Source organism: Myotis yumanensis, unplaced genomic scaffold (genome assembly GCF_028538775.1).
Source record: "Myotis yumanensis isolate MYYU_CA2020_CCGP unplaced genomic scaffold, mMyoYum1.0.hap1 SCAF_2, whole genome shotgun sequence".
Lineage (NCBI taxonomy): Eukaryota > Metazoa > Chordata > Mammalia > Chiroptera > Vespertilionidae > Myotis > Myotis yumanensis.
This window is the reverse complement of record NW_027223753.1, coordinates 173,776,556-173,792,652: the sequence shown is the minus strand read 5'-3', so window position 1 is coordinate 173,792,652 and position 16,097 is coordinate 173,776,556. Positions and strand designations below refer to the sequence as shown.

At 40.1% G+C, this 16,097-nt stretch overlaps 1 protein-coding gene across 5 annotated transcripts in view; it reads right to left on the bottom strand.

Moving 5' to 3' along the window:
- IGF2BP2 (insulin like growth factor 2 mRNA binding protein 2) overlaps positions 1 to 16,097 on the bottom strand; it is a 154,779-nt gene that overhangs the window by 13,688 nt on the left and 124,994 nt on the right. Inside the window, exons 8-11 of one of the 5 annotated variants that reach the window (XM_070406637.1) lie at positions 10,707 to 10,787; positions 8,437 to 8,559; positions 7,947 to 8,082; positions 4,752 to 4,883 (exon numbers count right to left, since the gene is read on the bottom strand). In XM_070406637.1, the coding sequence (XP_070262738.1) occupies positions 4,752 to 4,883; positions 7,947 to 8,082; positions 8,437 to 8,559; positions 10,707 to 10,787 (472 nt within the window). The remainder of the gene's footprint in view (positions 1 to 4,751; positions 4,884 to 7,946; positions 8,083 to 8,436; positions 8,560 to 10,706; positions 10,788 to 16,097) is intronic. The other 4 variants (XM_070406638.1, XM_070406641.1, XM_070406640.1 and 1 more) reach the window with 4 other exon arrangements.

The window sequence follows — 16,097 nt, the reverse complement described above, 5'->3', positions numbered from 1 at the left end:
AGGGTCATGAACAGAGCTCTCCAAGACTCAGAAGGTGCACCGTTCTACCCAGCTTGTTCAAGCACCTCCTTATTCCCTCTGTGAGCTCGCCTAGGACAACCTCTGGAGCTGACAGGGACCAGGTAAGCTAGCGTGAGGCAGAGCCAAGATCTGAGCACAGATCTGTCTCGTTCTGCCGCCTGGGACCTTGAGCACTGCACCCAGCACTGCTCTCCTGGAGCATTCCGAATTCACTGGGTCAGGGGGCCCACGGTGCAAGCTTTGGAAAAGTTCTAATATATTTAGATGTTAGAGCTCTGTTGAGTTTATTGGATACATGAATGAAAAATGAAAACTCATCAGATGTATGTAGAGAATCAGCAGCATGAAAGAGGGGAGTGAGGCAAGCAAAGGACCCCAGTGAATTAATTCAGAAAGGGGGGAGAATTTTTTTTTAAGAGTCACCTGCTTTCTTAGTGAGATTGAAGAGGACAGTGCTTGAGTAGACTGCTAGGAGGGAAGACCAATCAGAGAAGTAGATTGATCTTGGAAATTAAAAACATGACTAGAGAAGTAAAAACTCAATAAAAGCCATATATATATAGATATATATATGAACAGACACTCCTGAAAAGCCAATTTGTGCATTAGAAGGTTAACCCCTTCACAACAAAAAGGGAATTAGAGACATGAAGGGTAGAATGAGAGGATCCACTATCCATAAATTGGAAACTCCAGAAGCAGAAAACACAGTGGAATTAGGAGAAGCAATGCTGGAATTAATAAGAGACGCAAAAGACTTTCCTGAGCAAAGAAAAACTTGAATCTTCAGATCAAAGTGCTCAGATTCAGATTTCTGAATTCCAGGGGTAAAGGCAAAATACTACAAAGGCAGAGCACTCTCAGACAGAAGGGCAAAAGTTCCCGACAAGAGAGAGAATCAGGGGAGTAGCACACTTAAAAGGAGATGCTAAATGTTTTCAAAATGCTAGAGGAACTATGGCCCTAGAACTTCTAAATATCCAGCTGGACTTCCATTCCTGTGTGAGGGAATCAGAAAGGAATTTTCAGACACAGAAAGGTTTAGAAAGTATACTACTTATGTATTATTCCTGAAAAGAGTTGTTTGAGGCAGTACTCCAAACAAACGAACAACTCAAAAAAAAAAATTAGAGAATATGGAATATAAGAACTGTCTGCAGTGAGCAAAGAAACCAATAAAGGTATAGTTAGTCCTTTTTCTTTTAATCCTTATCCAAGGGTATGTTTTCATTGCTTTTAGAGAGAGAGCAAGGGGGGACAGAGAGGGAGAAACATTGATGTGAAAGAGAAGCATCAATCGGTTGCCTCCTGTACCTGCTCTAAACTAGGACCGAGCCCACAATCCGGGCTAGTGCCCTGACTGGGAAATGGACCATGACCTCCTGCTTCCTAAGTTGAAGCTCAACCACTGAGCCAAGCTGGCCGGGTTGGAATGAATACTTTTAAGAAAAAGATAAATTAACAAAACTATGCCAACAACTTAGAGAAATCATATAGCTTACGAGTGTTAGAGGCTGAGATGTTTCACAGATATGTCTTATCAAATCTTCAAGAAACAGAAAATACCTACATATTCGCTAATTTCCCAAGTGTAGTAAAAGTTAGTCATCTTTCCCATTCATTCTTTGAGAAGAAGCCTGCTGTTAAAACTGTCCAGAGAATATAAGGCTATAGTAATCACAGTGTAAAAACAAAATGAGTAATGGGACAGTGTCCACGAATGACTAAGTGGGAATTCAGTGCATGGCAAAGCTGACATTTCAAGTTGAGTGATAAAAGGGTACATTACTCAATAAATGATTTTGGGGAAAATTGGCTATCCATTTGGGAAAAAACACAACAAAAACAAAGCCAGATTCCTATCTCAAAGTATAAGTCAAAATAAATTCCCTAGGAGTTACAGATGTAAATATAAGCAACAATTCCCCCAAACCAGCAACTAAAAATTACTATAAGCAAACACAGGGATGGGAAAAGGTTCCTTCCTTAGCATGACATCAGAGGCAAGGAATCCATAAAGGGAACATCACTGATTTAGCTACCTTCATTCTTAACATTTCCACACCAATTCTGTTGACAGGAAATCCGTGAGAATTTAAATTGCACCTCTCCTTTGATGTAGTAACTGTAATCTTAGAGAATTTTCATATTCACATACTGGTGCAAAGACTTCTGTATACAGATATTCATTTCTACACTCTCCGTAGCAAAGAAAACCTGGAAACAATCTAAATGTCTAAAAATCATGTGATTAGAAAAACTATAATAAATTCATCTAATGGAATTTATTATTTAACCAGTAAGGAGAATTAGGTCCAGCTATGGAAAGATGCTGATAAAACATAAAAAATAACTTCTAATTCACTCCATTTGTATTTTTCAAAAATACGATTGTATATATGCTGAGGAAATATTTTAAATATATATAAACATAGTAGTGTTATATTTCTGGAGAATGGCTGGTGGGTAAAATTTGGGTAAGAGAAGAAAGGCTGAAGGGAAACATTTACAGTTTACTTCATGTAATAGTTTGTTCACAATATATGTATTTTAAATTATTATGGCACAGGACACCACAAATAAAGCGAAGAGAAATGATAAACTGTTGAAAAAAAACATTTACAATATGACAAATGGTTAAGAGCCTTAATATGTAAACAGTTGTTACAAATCATTAAGAAAAAGATGGCCCTGACCGGTTTGGCCCAGTGGATAGAGCGTCGGCCTTCGGACTGAAGGGTCCCAGGTTCGATTCCGGTCAGGGGCATGTGCCTTGGTTGTGGGCACATCCCCAGTAGGGGGCGTGCAGGAGGCAGCTGATCGGTGTTTCTCTCTCATCGATGTTTCTAGCTCTCTATCCCTCTCCCTTCCTCTCTGTAAAAAAATCAATAAAATATATATATTTTTAAAAAGTTAAAAAAAAAAGAAAAAGATGAAAAATACAGAGGATGACTCCCATTTTAGATGATCGATTTTAGAAGTAGGTTGTTTTATTATATCTCCCCCCACCCCCATTTAAGTATTTAGGTTGAGAGGGTAGCCTGGCCTTACGTTACCTTCTGTAGGCAGTATATACAGTTTTTCTCCTAAGAAATGAGGTGTGTCTCAATGCCACTGACTTGTGCCAAACTCATTCATTCTCAAATCTCATAGCAAAGATATGAGGACGTGCCCCTCTTGTATCTATTTTGCTCCTGGGAACATCAACAATCCCTCCTGTCTCATCTCCAGCTCGCGCTCGCGCGCGCTCTCTCTCTCTCTCTCTCTCTCTCATACACACACACACACACACACACACACACACACACACACACACACACGGCTTAATATTGGGCCCTATCCTTTAGTTTAAGGGAAAATGGATATAATTTTAAATAAATGGTACAGAGATTTAGAAATGACTCAGATCTGTGTATAAACAGATTGCAGAAATGTGTAAGTTCTTGTGACTGAGGACATGGCTGCCACTCATGTCAGTATTTTGTTGGTAAAACAGCAGAGTAGGTTTATCCTGTCTCTCTACAGATAACCCAAAGCACTAGAAAGAAAGGAGTGGCTAAGGTTATGTTCACCAACTGGATTCTTCCCATTTAAACAGTATAAACGTTGGGGGAGAGAAAGTTTGCTTTAAGAATAAGCTGTATGTATATAGAGTTCAGGATAAAAAACCAGCTGGCAGCCCAGCGGTGTGGCTCAGTGGACCTATGAACCAGGAGGTCATGGTTCGATTCCTGGTCAGGGCACATGTTCGGGTTGTGGGCTCGATCCCTGGTGCGGGGCGTGCAGGAGGCAGCCAATTGATGTTTCTCTCTCTCTCTCCCCCTCTGCCTTCCTCTCTGAAATCAATAAAAATATATTAAAAAACAAAAAAAAACAGCTGGCAAATATCCTGTCCCCCACTCCCACTTTGGTGATGCCCTGATTCTGAACAAGGCTCATGAGTGGGAGCCGCAAGCAGGCAACAAGCAGAAAACTCGTAACTTCCCATTTCTTCTTCTGTTATTAAATGTGATTCAAACAACAGTTACTGAGAGCCCACTAAACGCCAGGCATTGTTCTAAGTATTTTGAAACACTATTATTTTCTTTTAAAATCTGCCCAATATTAAAACAGAATGCATCTGAGTTGCAGACATAGGTGGGAAAGAGACATCCAGGTAGCCTAACATTTTATTTATTTATTTTTAAAAACATATTTTTATTGATTTCAGAGAGGAAGGGAGAGGGAAAGAGAGATAGGAACATCAATGATGAGAGAAATCACTGATGGGCTGCCTCCTGCACGCCCCACACTGGGGATGGAGCCTGCAACCCGGGCATGTCCCCTCGGCCGGAATCGAACCGGGAACCCTTCAGTCCAAAGGCCAACGCTCTACCCACTGAGCCAAACTGGCTAGGGCTAGCCTAGCATTTTAATGAATGAACAGCACTCAGGAAGAGTCTTATTTGAACGAACAAATCCTTTTTTTTACAATCAACAGGCTTCTCGTGAATGTCTTTGCTAATGGATTCTTTCTTTCCTATTATATTTAATAGTACATGTTTAGAGGAAGGAGGAATAATATCAATCTGTCCATTAGGAAGAAGTCTAAGACATGCTGGATTCCTCCTACGGTCACTTATGAGCAAGGCCTCCACGTTCAAGCTTTAGCTCTGAGCAACACGACAGAGCCATGCTGCTGCCTGGAAGTGCCCAGAGCGCGAGCAACCCTCTGAAGCTGAGCTACTTACAGCGAACGGGTGGTAGGGGGGAGGAGGAGGAGGAGGTCCTCGGGGCCCCGCGTGTGGAGGCAGCACAGATAATCCTGTTGAAAAGATGCCAAGTGCGCTGAGGTTCAACCCCGGGATCAGGTTGGCTTGTTGCTGGGAACAGAAATGGAGAACAAGATGAAGGAAGGCGAGCAGAGTCTCGGCTTGCCTGGGTCAACCTCCATCTCCTGCCACCGTGGCACCAGGGACTCCTCATGAGCTCTGCCCTGGCCCTGCAACCTCTTCCCCACCCTGCTGCTGGGGTGGGCTCTCCAAATCTCAATGTGACCACGGTGTTCCTCCAAAGTTTCTCTGCCACCCATGAAAGTATCTACACATCTCAGCAGCAAATGAGTCTCTTCCTGGGGACCCAGGCCACACCACCAGCCTCTCTGCTGCCAACCCCTCCTCCCCAACCTGCCACTCCTGTGCCTCTCACCTCTGGGCCCCAGTACACTTTGCCCACCCTGCAAGGAACGTGCTTCTCTCGCTCCTCACCTGGCTGAGTCCTACTCATCACGTGGGTTTCACCTGAGTGTAGGTGTCCCCTCATCGGGGAAGCCTTCTCTCACCCCGAAGGCCTCATCCACATGCCCTTTCTGTGCTAACATTCCTACATTTCCTTAGAGAGCACTCCCCACATGGTATGTGGATCACCTGCGTAGGCACCTCTTCCCCTTGCAGACATAATTTCCTTGTGCACGGAGACTGTCTTGTGTTGTGGGCTCAGTGCCAGGTACATAGTAAGTACTCAATAAATACTTGTTGAATGGATATGTTTCACACATACTGGATTAACACTTGTTTCCTAACTCTATCTAGGACACCACATATGGAATCTCCATGTCCAGGTGCAGAATGGTTCACAACTTTGGCCTTTTCACCATTTGGTTAACAGCTTCGTGATCATCTCACTTGCTTGTTTATTTCACATTCAAACATGGGGACGCTCCCATAGGTTAGAGTCAAGGTGTTCCCGCCCCATCACCCATTTTAATAGTTTTTCATGAAAGGTGCATATGAGATTACTTTACTTCTGCATCTTCTCAATTGTTCTTCTTGGTATTTGCCCCTTTCCTTTCTTACTTGGCCAGATTTGGCTTTATGTTCAAGGACTGTTTCGTGGTCTCCGTCCAGCTTTACTCTAGTGATAACCACCTTGCTGGGGTGAATGCCCCCATGAGCAGTTGTACCGCTCGCTTTCTCCCACTGCACTCGTTCAATGTCGATGGCACATTTCTTCCTGTAAACCTGGACAACTTTGCCAATTTGCTGCTCTTTGTAGTGTCCTTAAACCTGAACTTCATCATCCTTTCGGACGGGCGTGGATGGAACACTGTACTACTGTCTCAGCTCTTCGGGAAGAGAAGATAATCTTCCTGTGAATTTGGGAAGATGCTTTGAAATGCCTTTTATGGTTCCTGCTCTGGTCAGAAGTCAAAAGGGTCTGAATTCATCGGCCGCTGGCACTTCAGCGGTGGCCGCAAAAGGGATAGAGTCGAACTTTAACTACACAGCCCATCAATGGCAGACAGAGGTAGTCACCCACCCTGGCCTGTGCCCAACCTTCTCCTTCTCCTGCCTTTGTGTCCTCAAACCCTAAGCAGATCTCTAACATCTTCCTTCTTTTCTGCGGCCAGGGTCGCCTACCAACTTGCCTTCTTTTAGAATGTTTGGAACAGTAGGGCTGGGGTCCTTAACCTTTACCCAACTGGATATATAAGATCTAGGAGTTTTGCTATTCATCGATCAGTGTGTGACTTTGGTACAGACATGAATGAATCTACGTGGTGGGCTCAGGTGAAGACGAGTGGAGCACCCAGACCCTTTTGTAGCTTTTCTGGGTGTTCACAGAAAGAGATGTTTCTTGTAAGATGTCAAGATCCCGAAAGAAGATAATGAGATCACTGGATGCTAATGACACTTCTACAGACAAACACACACACATGGGGAGAGAAGGTCACGCTTCTCGTCATGTCTCCCAAGTACCACGTAACGTGGCTGCTCAGGTGGGAGAGAGAGCACTGACCTGAGGAAGGGGGTAGGTGCTGTGGGATGTGCTGCAGGGAGGGAACTGCTCTTTGTCAGCTTTACTCCTCTGAAATGTTACCAGGCCTAGGATTTGCTGCAAGGTCACCCAAAGGGGGGGAGGGTGCAGTGGATGATGATGGTTCAGATGAAACAAAACAGGCTGTGAGTTGATAACCGTGGAAGCTGGATTATGGGGTTAGGAGGATGCATTACAGCATCCTTTCCTCTTCAATATATGTTAGAAAATCATTATTATAGAAAATAAAAACATTTACTGAGTTGAGTTTTGGCAATGGACAAATACTTTTAAAATTTCTTATGCCAGACTGGTGTCTTCCTATTATAAAGTGGGAACTACATAGCAATAATAGGAAAGATAAACCCAAATCAGTCTGTTAGGAATATTAGAGCTGAGGTGGTAGATAATATTTATTAGGTAATCTAAAAGAGCAGATCATTAAGCAAGAGATGAAAATCAGAAGTTCATTTTAAAGTATTTACTTTTGCTGAAACCGGTTTGGCTCAGTGGATAGAGCGTCGGCCTGCGGACTGAAAGGTCCCAGGTTCGATTCCGGTCAAGGGCATGTACCTTGGTTGCGGGCACATCCCCAGTAGGAGATGTGCAGGAGGCAGCTGATCGGTGTTTCTCTCTCATCGATGTTTCTAACTCTCTATCTCTCTCCCTTCCTCTCTGTAAAAAAAAAAAAATCAATAAAATATATTAAAAAAAAAAAATAAAGTATTTACTTTTACAATTGGCAACTGGGAAAAAAACCCACCTTCCTAATATAAAAGCTATTTTTATATGTAGCCTTCCATCATTTTGATAGATATTATTTTACATAATTATAACTCCAATTTTATACACTTTTATATACTTTTTTTTTACTAACATTATATCATAGACGATTCCTTATTTTAAAATTTTCAGTTATGATTTTAACGGTTTCACACTATTTTGTCCAGTGCATTTATCATAATGGTCTCCTGATTAGTTTAATGCCCTTGCCCCCAAGAAGGCAGCAATAACTCTGCATAACTATTAGAAGATGTTTATTCTCTATCTGAAGGAAAACTATTCTTAGAGCGGCTTGAATTCTACCGAAAACATGTGAAAACCAGGAGAAGAAAGCATTAGGCACTTACATTTACAGCCAGCATGTCATTTTCAAAGGCCTCACGTAGCTTCTTCATAATCTCCATCTCAGCACTGGCACAGGCCTCGACTGTGCCCTTCACAGTGATGGTTCTTTCAGGGTTGTATATGCTCAAATCCTGCAAGCTGGCCACGAGGAAAAAAAAACAGAAATTTTCTTTTATCATAAGGAGAAATAAATCCCAGAGGATAACAAACAAGTCTTGGTGGAGACGGTGGGGAGAAGACCGAATTTCCTCACCACACACTGAAGTACAGAACACTTACCGCCTTATCTCAAATCTTGCTAGTGACAGATCACATCTATAGTAAAATATCTGATTGGTGACTATTTATGTATTTGTCTTTATGGTTTTGGAGATAACTATGTGACTTCTGATTACACTCCCATTTTATAGAAAAGCAGATGAATGAACTGGGCATAGCAAGATGACCAAATTCTCCATTACTGGGCACAACGAATCTGAATGGGTGGCTTACGATGAAATTGTTATCTTGGTCCCAGTTTCATGTTCAATTTTCTTCAAATTTCTGCCTTCTTTTCCAATAAGTCTTCCAACCAAGCCATTGTGGGCCAAGATTTTCAGAGGAATCTCTTCAGTTCTAAAAAAGACAACCAACAATTTAACATTTAAGGTGGAAAAGGCAATTGCTTCCCCAAAGGCTATTACCTTCTTTTGTTTTTCTTACAAATAGAAGCTGTTTTGTTCAGGTACCAAGTGGTAATGAGCTTTAGGAGAGGAGTCCCTTACTAATCCCAGTGCGTGAATTCTCATTAACATAAGCCAAGCCATGGTGATTATACTCCCCTGCTGTGCCTGATTGGGAGTAAGTCCAAGAGGTAGATATGGCCAATGAGATATAAGGAGAAATCTGTTAGGTGACTTTAGGAAGGCTTTCCTTGCTCTTAAAAAGGTACAACGGTTGCCCTGGCCAGTTTGGCTCAGTGGATGGAGTGTCGGCCTGCAGACTGAGGGGTCCCAGGTTTGGTTCCGGTCAAGGGCATGTACCTCAGTTGTGGGCACATCCCCAGTAGGGGGTGTGCAAGAGGCGGTTGATCGATGTTTCTCTCTCATCGATGTTTCTAACTCTCTATCCCTCTCCCTTCCTCTCTGTAAAAAATCAATAAAATATATATTTTTTAAAAAGGTACAAGGGTTAATGACATTAGTCAAATGACAAACTAGAAAGCTTCACGTCCTCCAACCCCCCACCCCCAGAGATACCAAATTAACAACAGACAAATACCTCTGTGAGAACCCTAGAGATCAACTGAGAAGCTATAGCACCCAGGCTATTATAAAACCAAGAAGAAATTCCAGCAAAAGGGGAAGGAAAATTGTGGTATCTGGCATGCCTGTTCATGTTCCTTCCCCTACACAGCATAGCCAGGAGCAACTAAGAAGCAATCCTTCATACCAGGGTTCCTCCCTTTAAAACAGAAACAAAAGATTGGAGTATGAGTCCAACATTCTGGATTGTCTGGGGGCTACCCAAGAGATTGGTTTCTGTCTCTCCTGACTTGGAGGGCTGACGAGACTGGCACCGGAGTGTGGAAGGTGGGGAAAACAGAGGTAACCAGCATGTTAGAGCTGCAGTTACACAGTCGGAAGCCAGGTGGAGAAAGAGATCAAAAAGGTTTGAGAGATCTAGAACCTACAGCCAGGCTCATTAGTGAAGTTCTTCCCTGAATGAAGTCAGGAGGCAAAGACAGAGAGGTGGTTGTAAATTCCAGCAAAAACACTACAAGACATACAAAGAAACAGGGAAACAATGACTAACCAAAGGATCAAAAAAAACTCCAGAAACGGATCCTAAAGAGATGCAGGCCTATGAACTACCTGACAAAGAATGTGAAAAACTGTCATAAAGCTACTCAATGACCTAAAAAAGACCAGACAACTAAATGAAATCAGAAAAATGATGTATGTACAAAATAAGAATCAATAAAGAGACAGAAACTATAAAAAACCAACCTAACAAATAATAAAGCTAAAGATTACAAAACTAAACTGAAACTTTTAGTTAAAAAGTTCAATAGTAGACATAAACAGGCAAAAGAAAAACAAACTTGAAGACTGATCATCTGAAATCAAGAGGAGAAAAAAGAATACAGGAAGGCAAAGAGAGGCTAAAGGACACTATAGTGATAATATACACATCATGGGAATCCATAAGGAGAAGAAAGAGAAGGGGCAAAGAGCTTATTCAAAAAAAAAAAAAAATAATGATGGAAACCTGTCCAAATCTGAGGAAAGAAATGGACATATAGATTCAAGATGCTCTTTCAACTAGGATAAATCCAAAGAGAACTACACTGAGACATATTGTAACCCATGTGTCTAAAGTCACAGACAAAAGACAAAGCACAACCTTTTTTTTTTTTTTTCAATCCTCACTCAAGGACATTTTTCCGCCCCACTGATTTTTGGAGAGTAGAAGGGAGGAGGAGGAAGAGGAGGAGGAGGAGGAGGAAAAGGAGAAGGAGGAGGAGGAGGAGGAAGAAAGAGAGAGAGAGAGAGAGACACAGACACATTCATTGATGTGAGAGAGATACATTGATTGGTTGTTTCCTACATGCACCCTACTGGGGCTGGGGATTGAGCCTGTAACCGAAGTACATGCCCTTGCCTGGAACTGAACCTGTGATCTTTCAGTCTGTGGGCCAATGCTCTAACTACTGAACCAAACTGGCTAGGGTGACAAAGGACAATTTTGATAGCAGCAAGATAAGAGTATTAGTCACATACCTAGGAGTTTCCATATTATCGGTGGATTTCTCGGCAGAAATTTTGCAGGCCAGGAGGGAGTGGGATGATATATTCAAACTGCTGAAAGAAAAAACTGTCAACCAGGAATACCATATCTGGCAAATTGTCCTTCAAAAATGAAGGAGAAATAAGACTTTTCCAGGAAAACAAAAGCTTAGAGAGTTCATTCCTATTAGAATTGCTCTACAAGAAACTTAAGTTGAAATAAAAGCACAGTAGATAGCAACACAAAGTCATAAAAATATAAGATTCTTTTTAAAAAATATACAAATACAATAACCTACACTATAGTAACTTTGATGCATAAAATTTAAATGAAAAAAACAAAAACGGTAAATCTATGTTAATGGGTATATAATACATAAATAATAATTTGTGACATCAATAACAAAGTAGAGGTACAAGAACGTATGGGGGGAATGGTGATGGAAGGAGACTTGACTTGGGGTGGTGAACACACAATATAATATATTCATGATGTATTATAGAATTGTACACCTGAAAACTACATAATTTTATTAACCAATGTCACCCCAATATATTCAATAAAAATTACAGATGGTCAAGGCTCATATGGGAGGCAACTGATGGATGTTTCTCTTATATTAATGTTTCTCTCTCTCCTTTCCTTTCTCTCTAAAGTCAATAATAATAATAATAAAACATATCCTCATGTAAGGATTAAAAAAAGATAAGGGAAATTTGAACAGGCCAATAATAAGTAAAGAAATTGAATGAATAACCCAAAACCTTCCAATACAGAAATGCCCCAGGACCTGACAGCTTCCCTGAAGAAGTCTACCAAACATTTAAAGAAGACTTAATTAATAGCAATCCTTCTCCATCTCTTCCAAAAGACTGAAGAGGAGTGAACACTTCCAAGCTCATTCTATTAGGTCAGCTTTACTCTAATACTAAAGCCAAACAAGACACCTCAAAAAAACCAAAACCAACCAACCAAACAAAAACTACTGACCAGTATCCCTGATTTTGAATGTTGATGCAAAAATCCTTTTAAAAATTACCAGAAAATTGAATTTGAAAGCACATAAGGACTATATACTATGACCAAGTGGGATGTATTCCCGGAATGCAAGGATAGTTCAACATATAAAAATCAATTAATGTAATATACCACATTAACTAAGTGAGAAACAAAACCCATAGGATCACCTTGATACAGAAAAAGCATTTGACAAAATTTAATATATTTTCATGATAAAAACACACAACAATCTAGGAATAGAAGAAAACTACCTCAACATAATAAATTCCATTGTGAAAAGCCCACAGTGAACATCATATTCAACAGTGAAAGACTGACATCTTTTACTTTAAGAACAGGAACAAGACAAGGAAGCTTGCTCTTACCACTTCCATTCAACATAGTAGTGGAAGTCCTAGCCAGAGCAATTAGTTAAGGAAAAGAAATAAAATGTGTCTAAATTGGAAAGGAAAAAATAAAATTATCTCTATTTGCTAATGACATTATCTTATATGTTAAAAACCCTAAAGATTCCACACAAAAAAACTGTTACAATAAACTAATAGAGCAACATCATAGATACACAATTTACACACACAAATCAGCTGTGTTTCTATCTACTAAAAATAAACAATATGAAAATGAAATTAAACAATTCCATTTACAATAGCATCATAGAATAAAATATTTAGGAATAAACGTAACCAAGGAAGTAAAAGACTTATACAATGAAACTATAAAACACTGCTGAAAAAATAAAAGACAACATAAATCAATGGAAGGATATCCTACATTCATGGACTGGAAGACTTAATATTGTTTCAATGTTCATACTACCCTAAGTAATCTACAGATGCAATGCAACCCCTATCAAAACCCCAATGACAACTTTTGCAGAAATAAAAAAATTCATTCCAAAATTTGTATGGAATATCAAAAGGCCTTGAATAATCAAAACAACTTTGAAAAAGGACAAAGTGGGAGGACTCCCATTTCCTCATTTCAAAAATGTGTTACAAAGCCACAGTAATCAAAACAGTGTGGCATTGGCATCAAGAGACAAATAAACCAAATGAAAAGAATAGAGATCCTAGAAACAAACCCTCAAGTATATGGTCATATGATCTTTGACAAGGGTGCCAAGGCTACATAACGGGGAAAAGATAGTCTCTTCATCAGTGTTGGGAAAACTAGGTATGCATAAGCAAGAGAATGAGGCTGGACCCTTATCTTACTCCATATACAAAAATTAACTCAAAATGTACTAAAGACCTAAATGTAAAACTTAAAACTGTAATATTCCTAGAAAATACACAGAGTAAAAGTTCCATGATATTGGACTTTTGCAATGATTTCTTGGCTATGACACCAAAGCACAGGCAAAAAAAAGAAAAAATAAACAAATGGAACTACATCAAGCTTAAAATTTTTTCTGTATCAAAGAACACAATCAAAAGTAAAAAGACAGTCTGTGGAGTGGAAGAAAATATTTGCAAATTATGTATCTGATAAGGGATTGATATTCAGAACATTTAAAGAACTCCTACAACCCAACAATTTTAAAAAAGTCAAATAACCTATTTTAAAAATGTGCAAAGGACTTGACAGACATTTCTCTAAAAATGATATACAATTGCCAACAAGCATAAAAAAGACTCTTGGCATCACTAATCATCACAGACATGCAAATACAAATGACAATGAGGCATTGTGAATACAAAATACTACCTCACACCCAATTAATATATCTACCATCAAAATAACAGAAAATAACAAGTGTTGGTGAGAATCTGGAGCGATTGGAACCCTTATGCACTGGTGGTGCAACTCCTATGGAAAACAGTGCGGAGGCTTCACAAAACAATTCAGATAGAACTGCCATATAGTCCAGCAACCTCACTTCTGGGTATATATCCAAAAGGATTAGAAGCAGGGCCTCAGAGAGATATTTGCACACGTGTGTTAATAACAGCACTATTTACAATAGCCAAAACGCGAAATCCTGTCACACACTGCAACACAGATGAATCTTGAGGCTATTACGTTAAGTGAAATAAGCAAGTCACAAAAAGACAAGTACTGTATGATTCCACTTTCTTTCATAGAAAGAAAAAGTAGAATGGTAGTTACCAGAGGTTGGAGGGAGAGGGAAAAGGGGAGTTGTTGTTTAATGGGAACCGAGTTTCGGTTTTGCAGGATGAGAAAGTGCTAGAGGCAGGCCTGTTTCACAACAATGTGAATACACTCAACACTACTGAACTGTATACTGAAAAATGGTTAAGATGGTAACTTTTATGTTATGTGGTTTTATTACCACAATAAAAAAAGAAAAGAGCAAGGCAAAGATGCCTTCTCTTCCAGCTTCTGAATATTATCCTGTGAGGACACAGGTCTGAAATCACTACAGCTATCGTGTCATCACCAGGAAGCTACTGGACACCTTGAAGATGGTGAAGTGGAAAGAAAAGTCATGGGTCTTTGAATCCAGGAGCCAAGTGACCTTGGAGTTTTCTGACCTTAGGACTTCCTACTATGTGGCATCATAATTGCTTCCTATTGCTTACGCCACTTACGTTTTCTGTTATTGAAATCAAGAGCATCTAACAGATGCATTATTACTGCCTCAAAATACATGGATGCTTGAAGAAGCTCCGCTAGAGTGTAACTTTGGGAGGGCGGGACATATTTATTTATTTATTTAGGTTAGTTGTGTTCACTGGCATATAGAGCAGTGCCTGGCACACAGTAGGCACTCAATAACTATTTGGTAAATGAATAAAATGAAAGTTTAGGATCCCTCTTCCCCTACAACCTCTACCTCCTACTCATCCCCCTCAGGGCTCAGTTTAAATGTCACAGAGAGGCTGTCTCTGAAATCCCCAATCTCCTCCCATCTCCCCTGAAGCCTTGGTTAGGGCTTCCAGTAATAAAGTCATTTTCCACCATCACCACTTTTCATAGCTGTGCTTACATGCTGGTGTGATTACTTGTTTAGTGAACGTCTCTCCTACTGGATTGTAGGCTCCATGAAAGCAGGCCTGGGTCTTGTTCATGACTGTAGCCTCAACCCCCACACAGTGCTTAACACAGTGGGCCACCCAAACATTTATTTCAAAGATATTCAAACTCTATCTTGGCTCTACACAAAAACTTAAATATCTAATTTATAAATCAGTCTTGTTAATTATTTAGAATATTGAAAGTTGCTTGGTACCTAGGTTGAAGGACCAAAGAGTGTGTTATTTTAAAAGTTTTCAATAACTTGGATGAGGGAGGAGCTTCTTCAAATTAAGCCATGGCATTGGGAGGAATGGGGGGGGGGGGGGGTGGATTAAAAGCCTGCAATACAGTAAATGAAAGAAATTAACTGTTCATAAGTGAAAGGTTAGAGTCCCTTATGAAATCTAAGGATAGATTTGTAATGTGTTTTTGTTTGTTTGTTTTTAGGACTACTTTCCTCTTTTTGGCTTTGGAGCACTCTTATTTGACATTATTTGCTAAATTAATTTTATATTCAATTCATCCCTCTGTACTTCTCTATGAACATGCCACCAATGCCCATAAGTGGATTTTGCCAAACTGCATATAACCCTTTTTATTATATTATCTATTCAATTACCACTAATTTGTTTGTAATAAAAATCCAATTGCTTTAGTAAGAACTGTATTTGCCCTTCAAATGGATACAACACTCAGGAATCCTAAGAAGTATTTTGTAAAAGAAAAGGAGGAGACAGAAGAAAACAGAGAGGAAGAAGAATAAAGTAGCTACCCACACTACCAGTATCTACTCCTAAAGGAAATGTAATTCAATTTTAAAAGCGTGCAAGTGGTGTAGGGGCAGATGACAAAAACCTTTCCCAGGCCCTAACCGGTTTGGCTCAGTGGATAGAACGTCGGCCTGCGGACTGAAGGGTCCCGGGTTCAATTCCAGTCAAGGGCATGTACCTGGGTTGCAGACACATCCCCAGTAGGAGGTGTGCAGGAGGCAGCTGATCGATGTTCCTCTCTCATCGATGTTTCTGATTCTCTATCCCTCTCCCTTCCTCTCTGTGAAAAATCAGTAAAATATATTTAAAAAACAAACAAACACCTTTCCCAGAACAGTAAGTGATGGTTTTGATGACAGTGCACCTTCTATACCTGCACTGTCCAACGTGACAGTCATTAGCCATACATGTAACGACTCAAATCTGAATAAATTAAAAGATTCAGTTCCCCCATTGCACTAGTCACATTTCCAGCACTCCATAGCAACATGTAGCAAATCACCATCTTATTGAACAGGGCAGATATAGAACATCCCCATCATCACATGACACTGGACAGCACTGGTCTATGTATTCCTACCAATAATTATTACCACTGAGTGATGAAAGCATTAG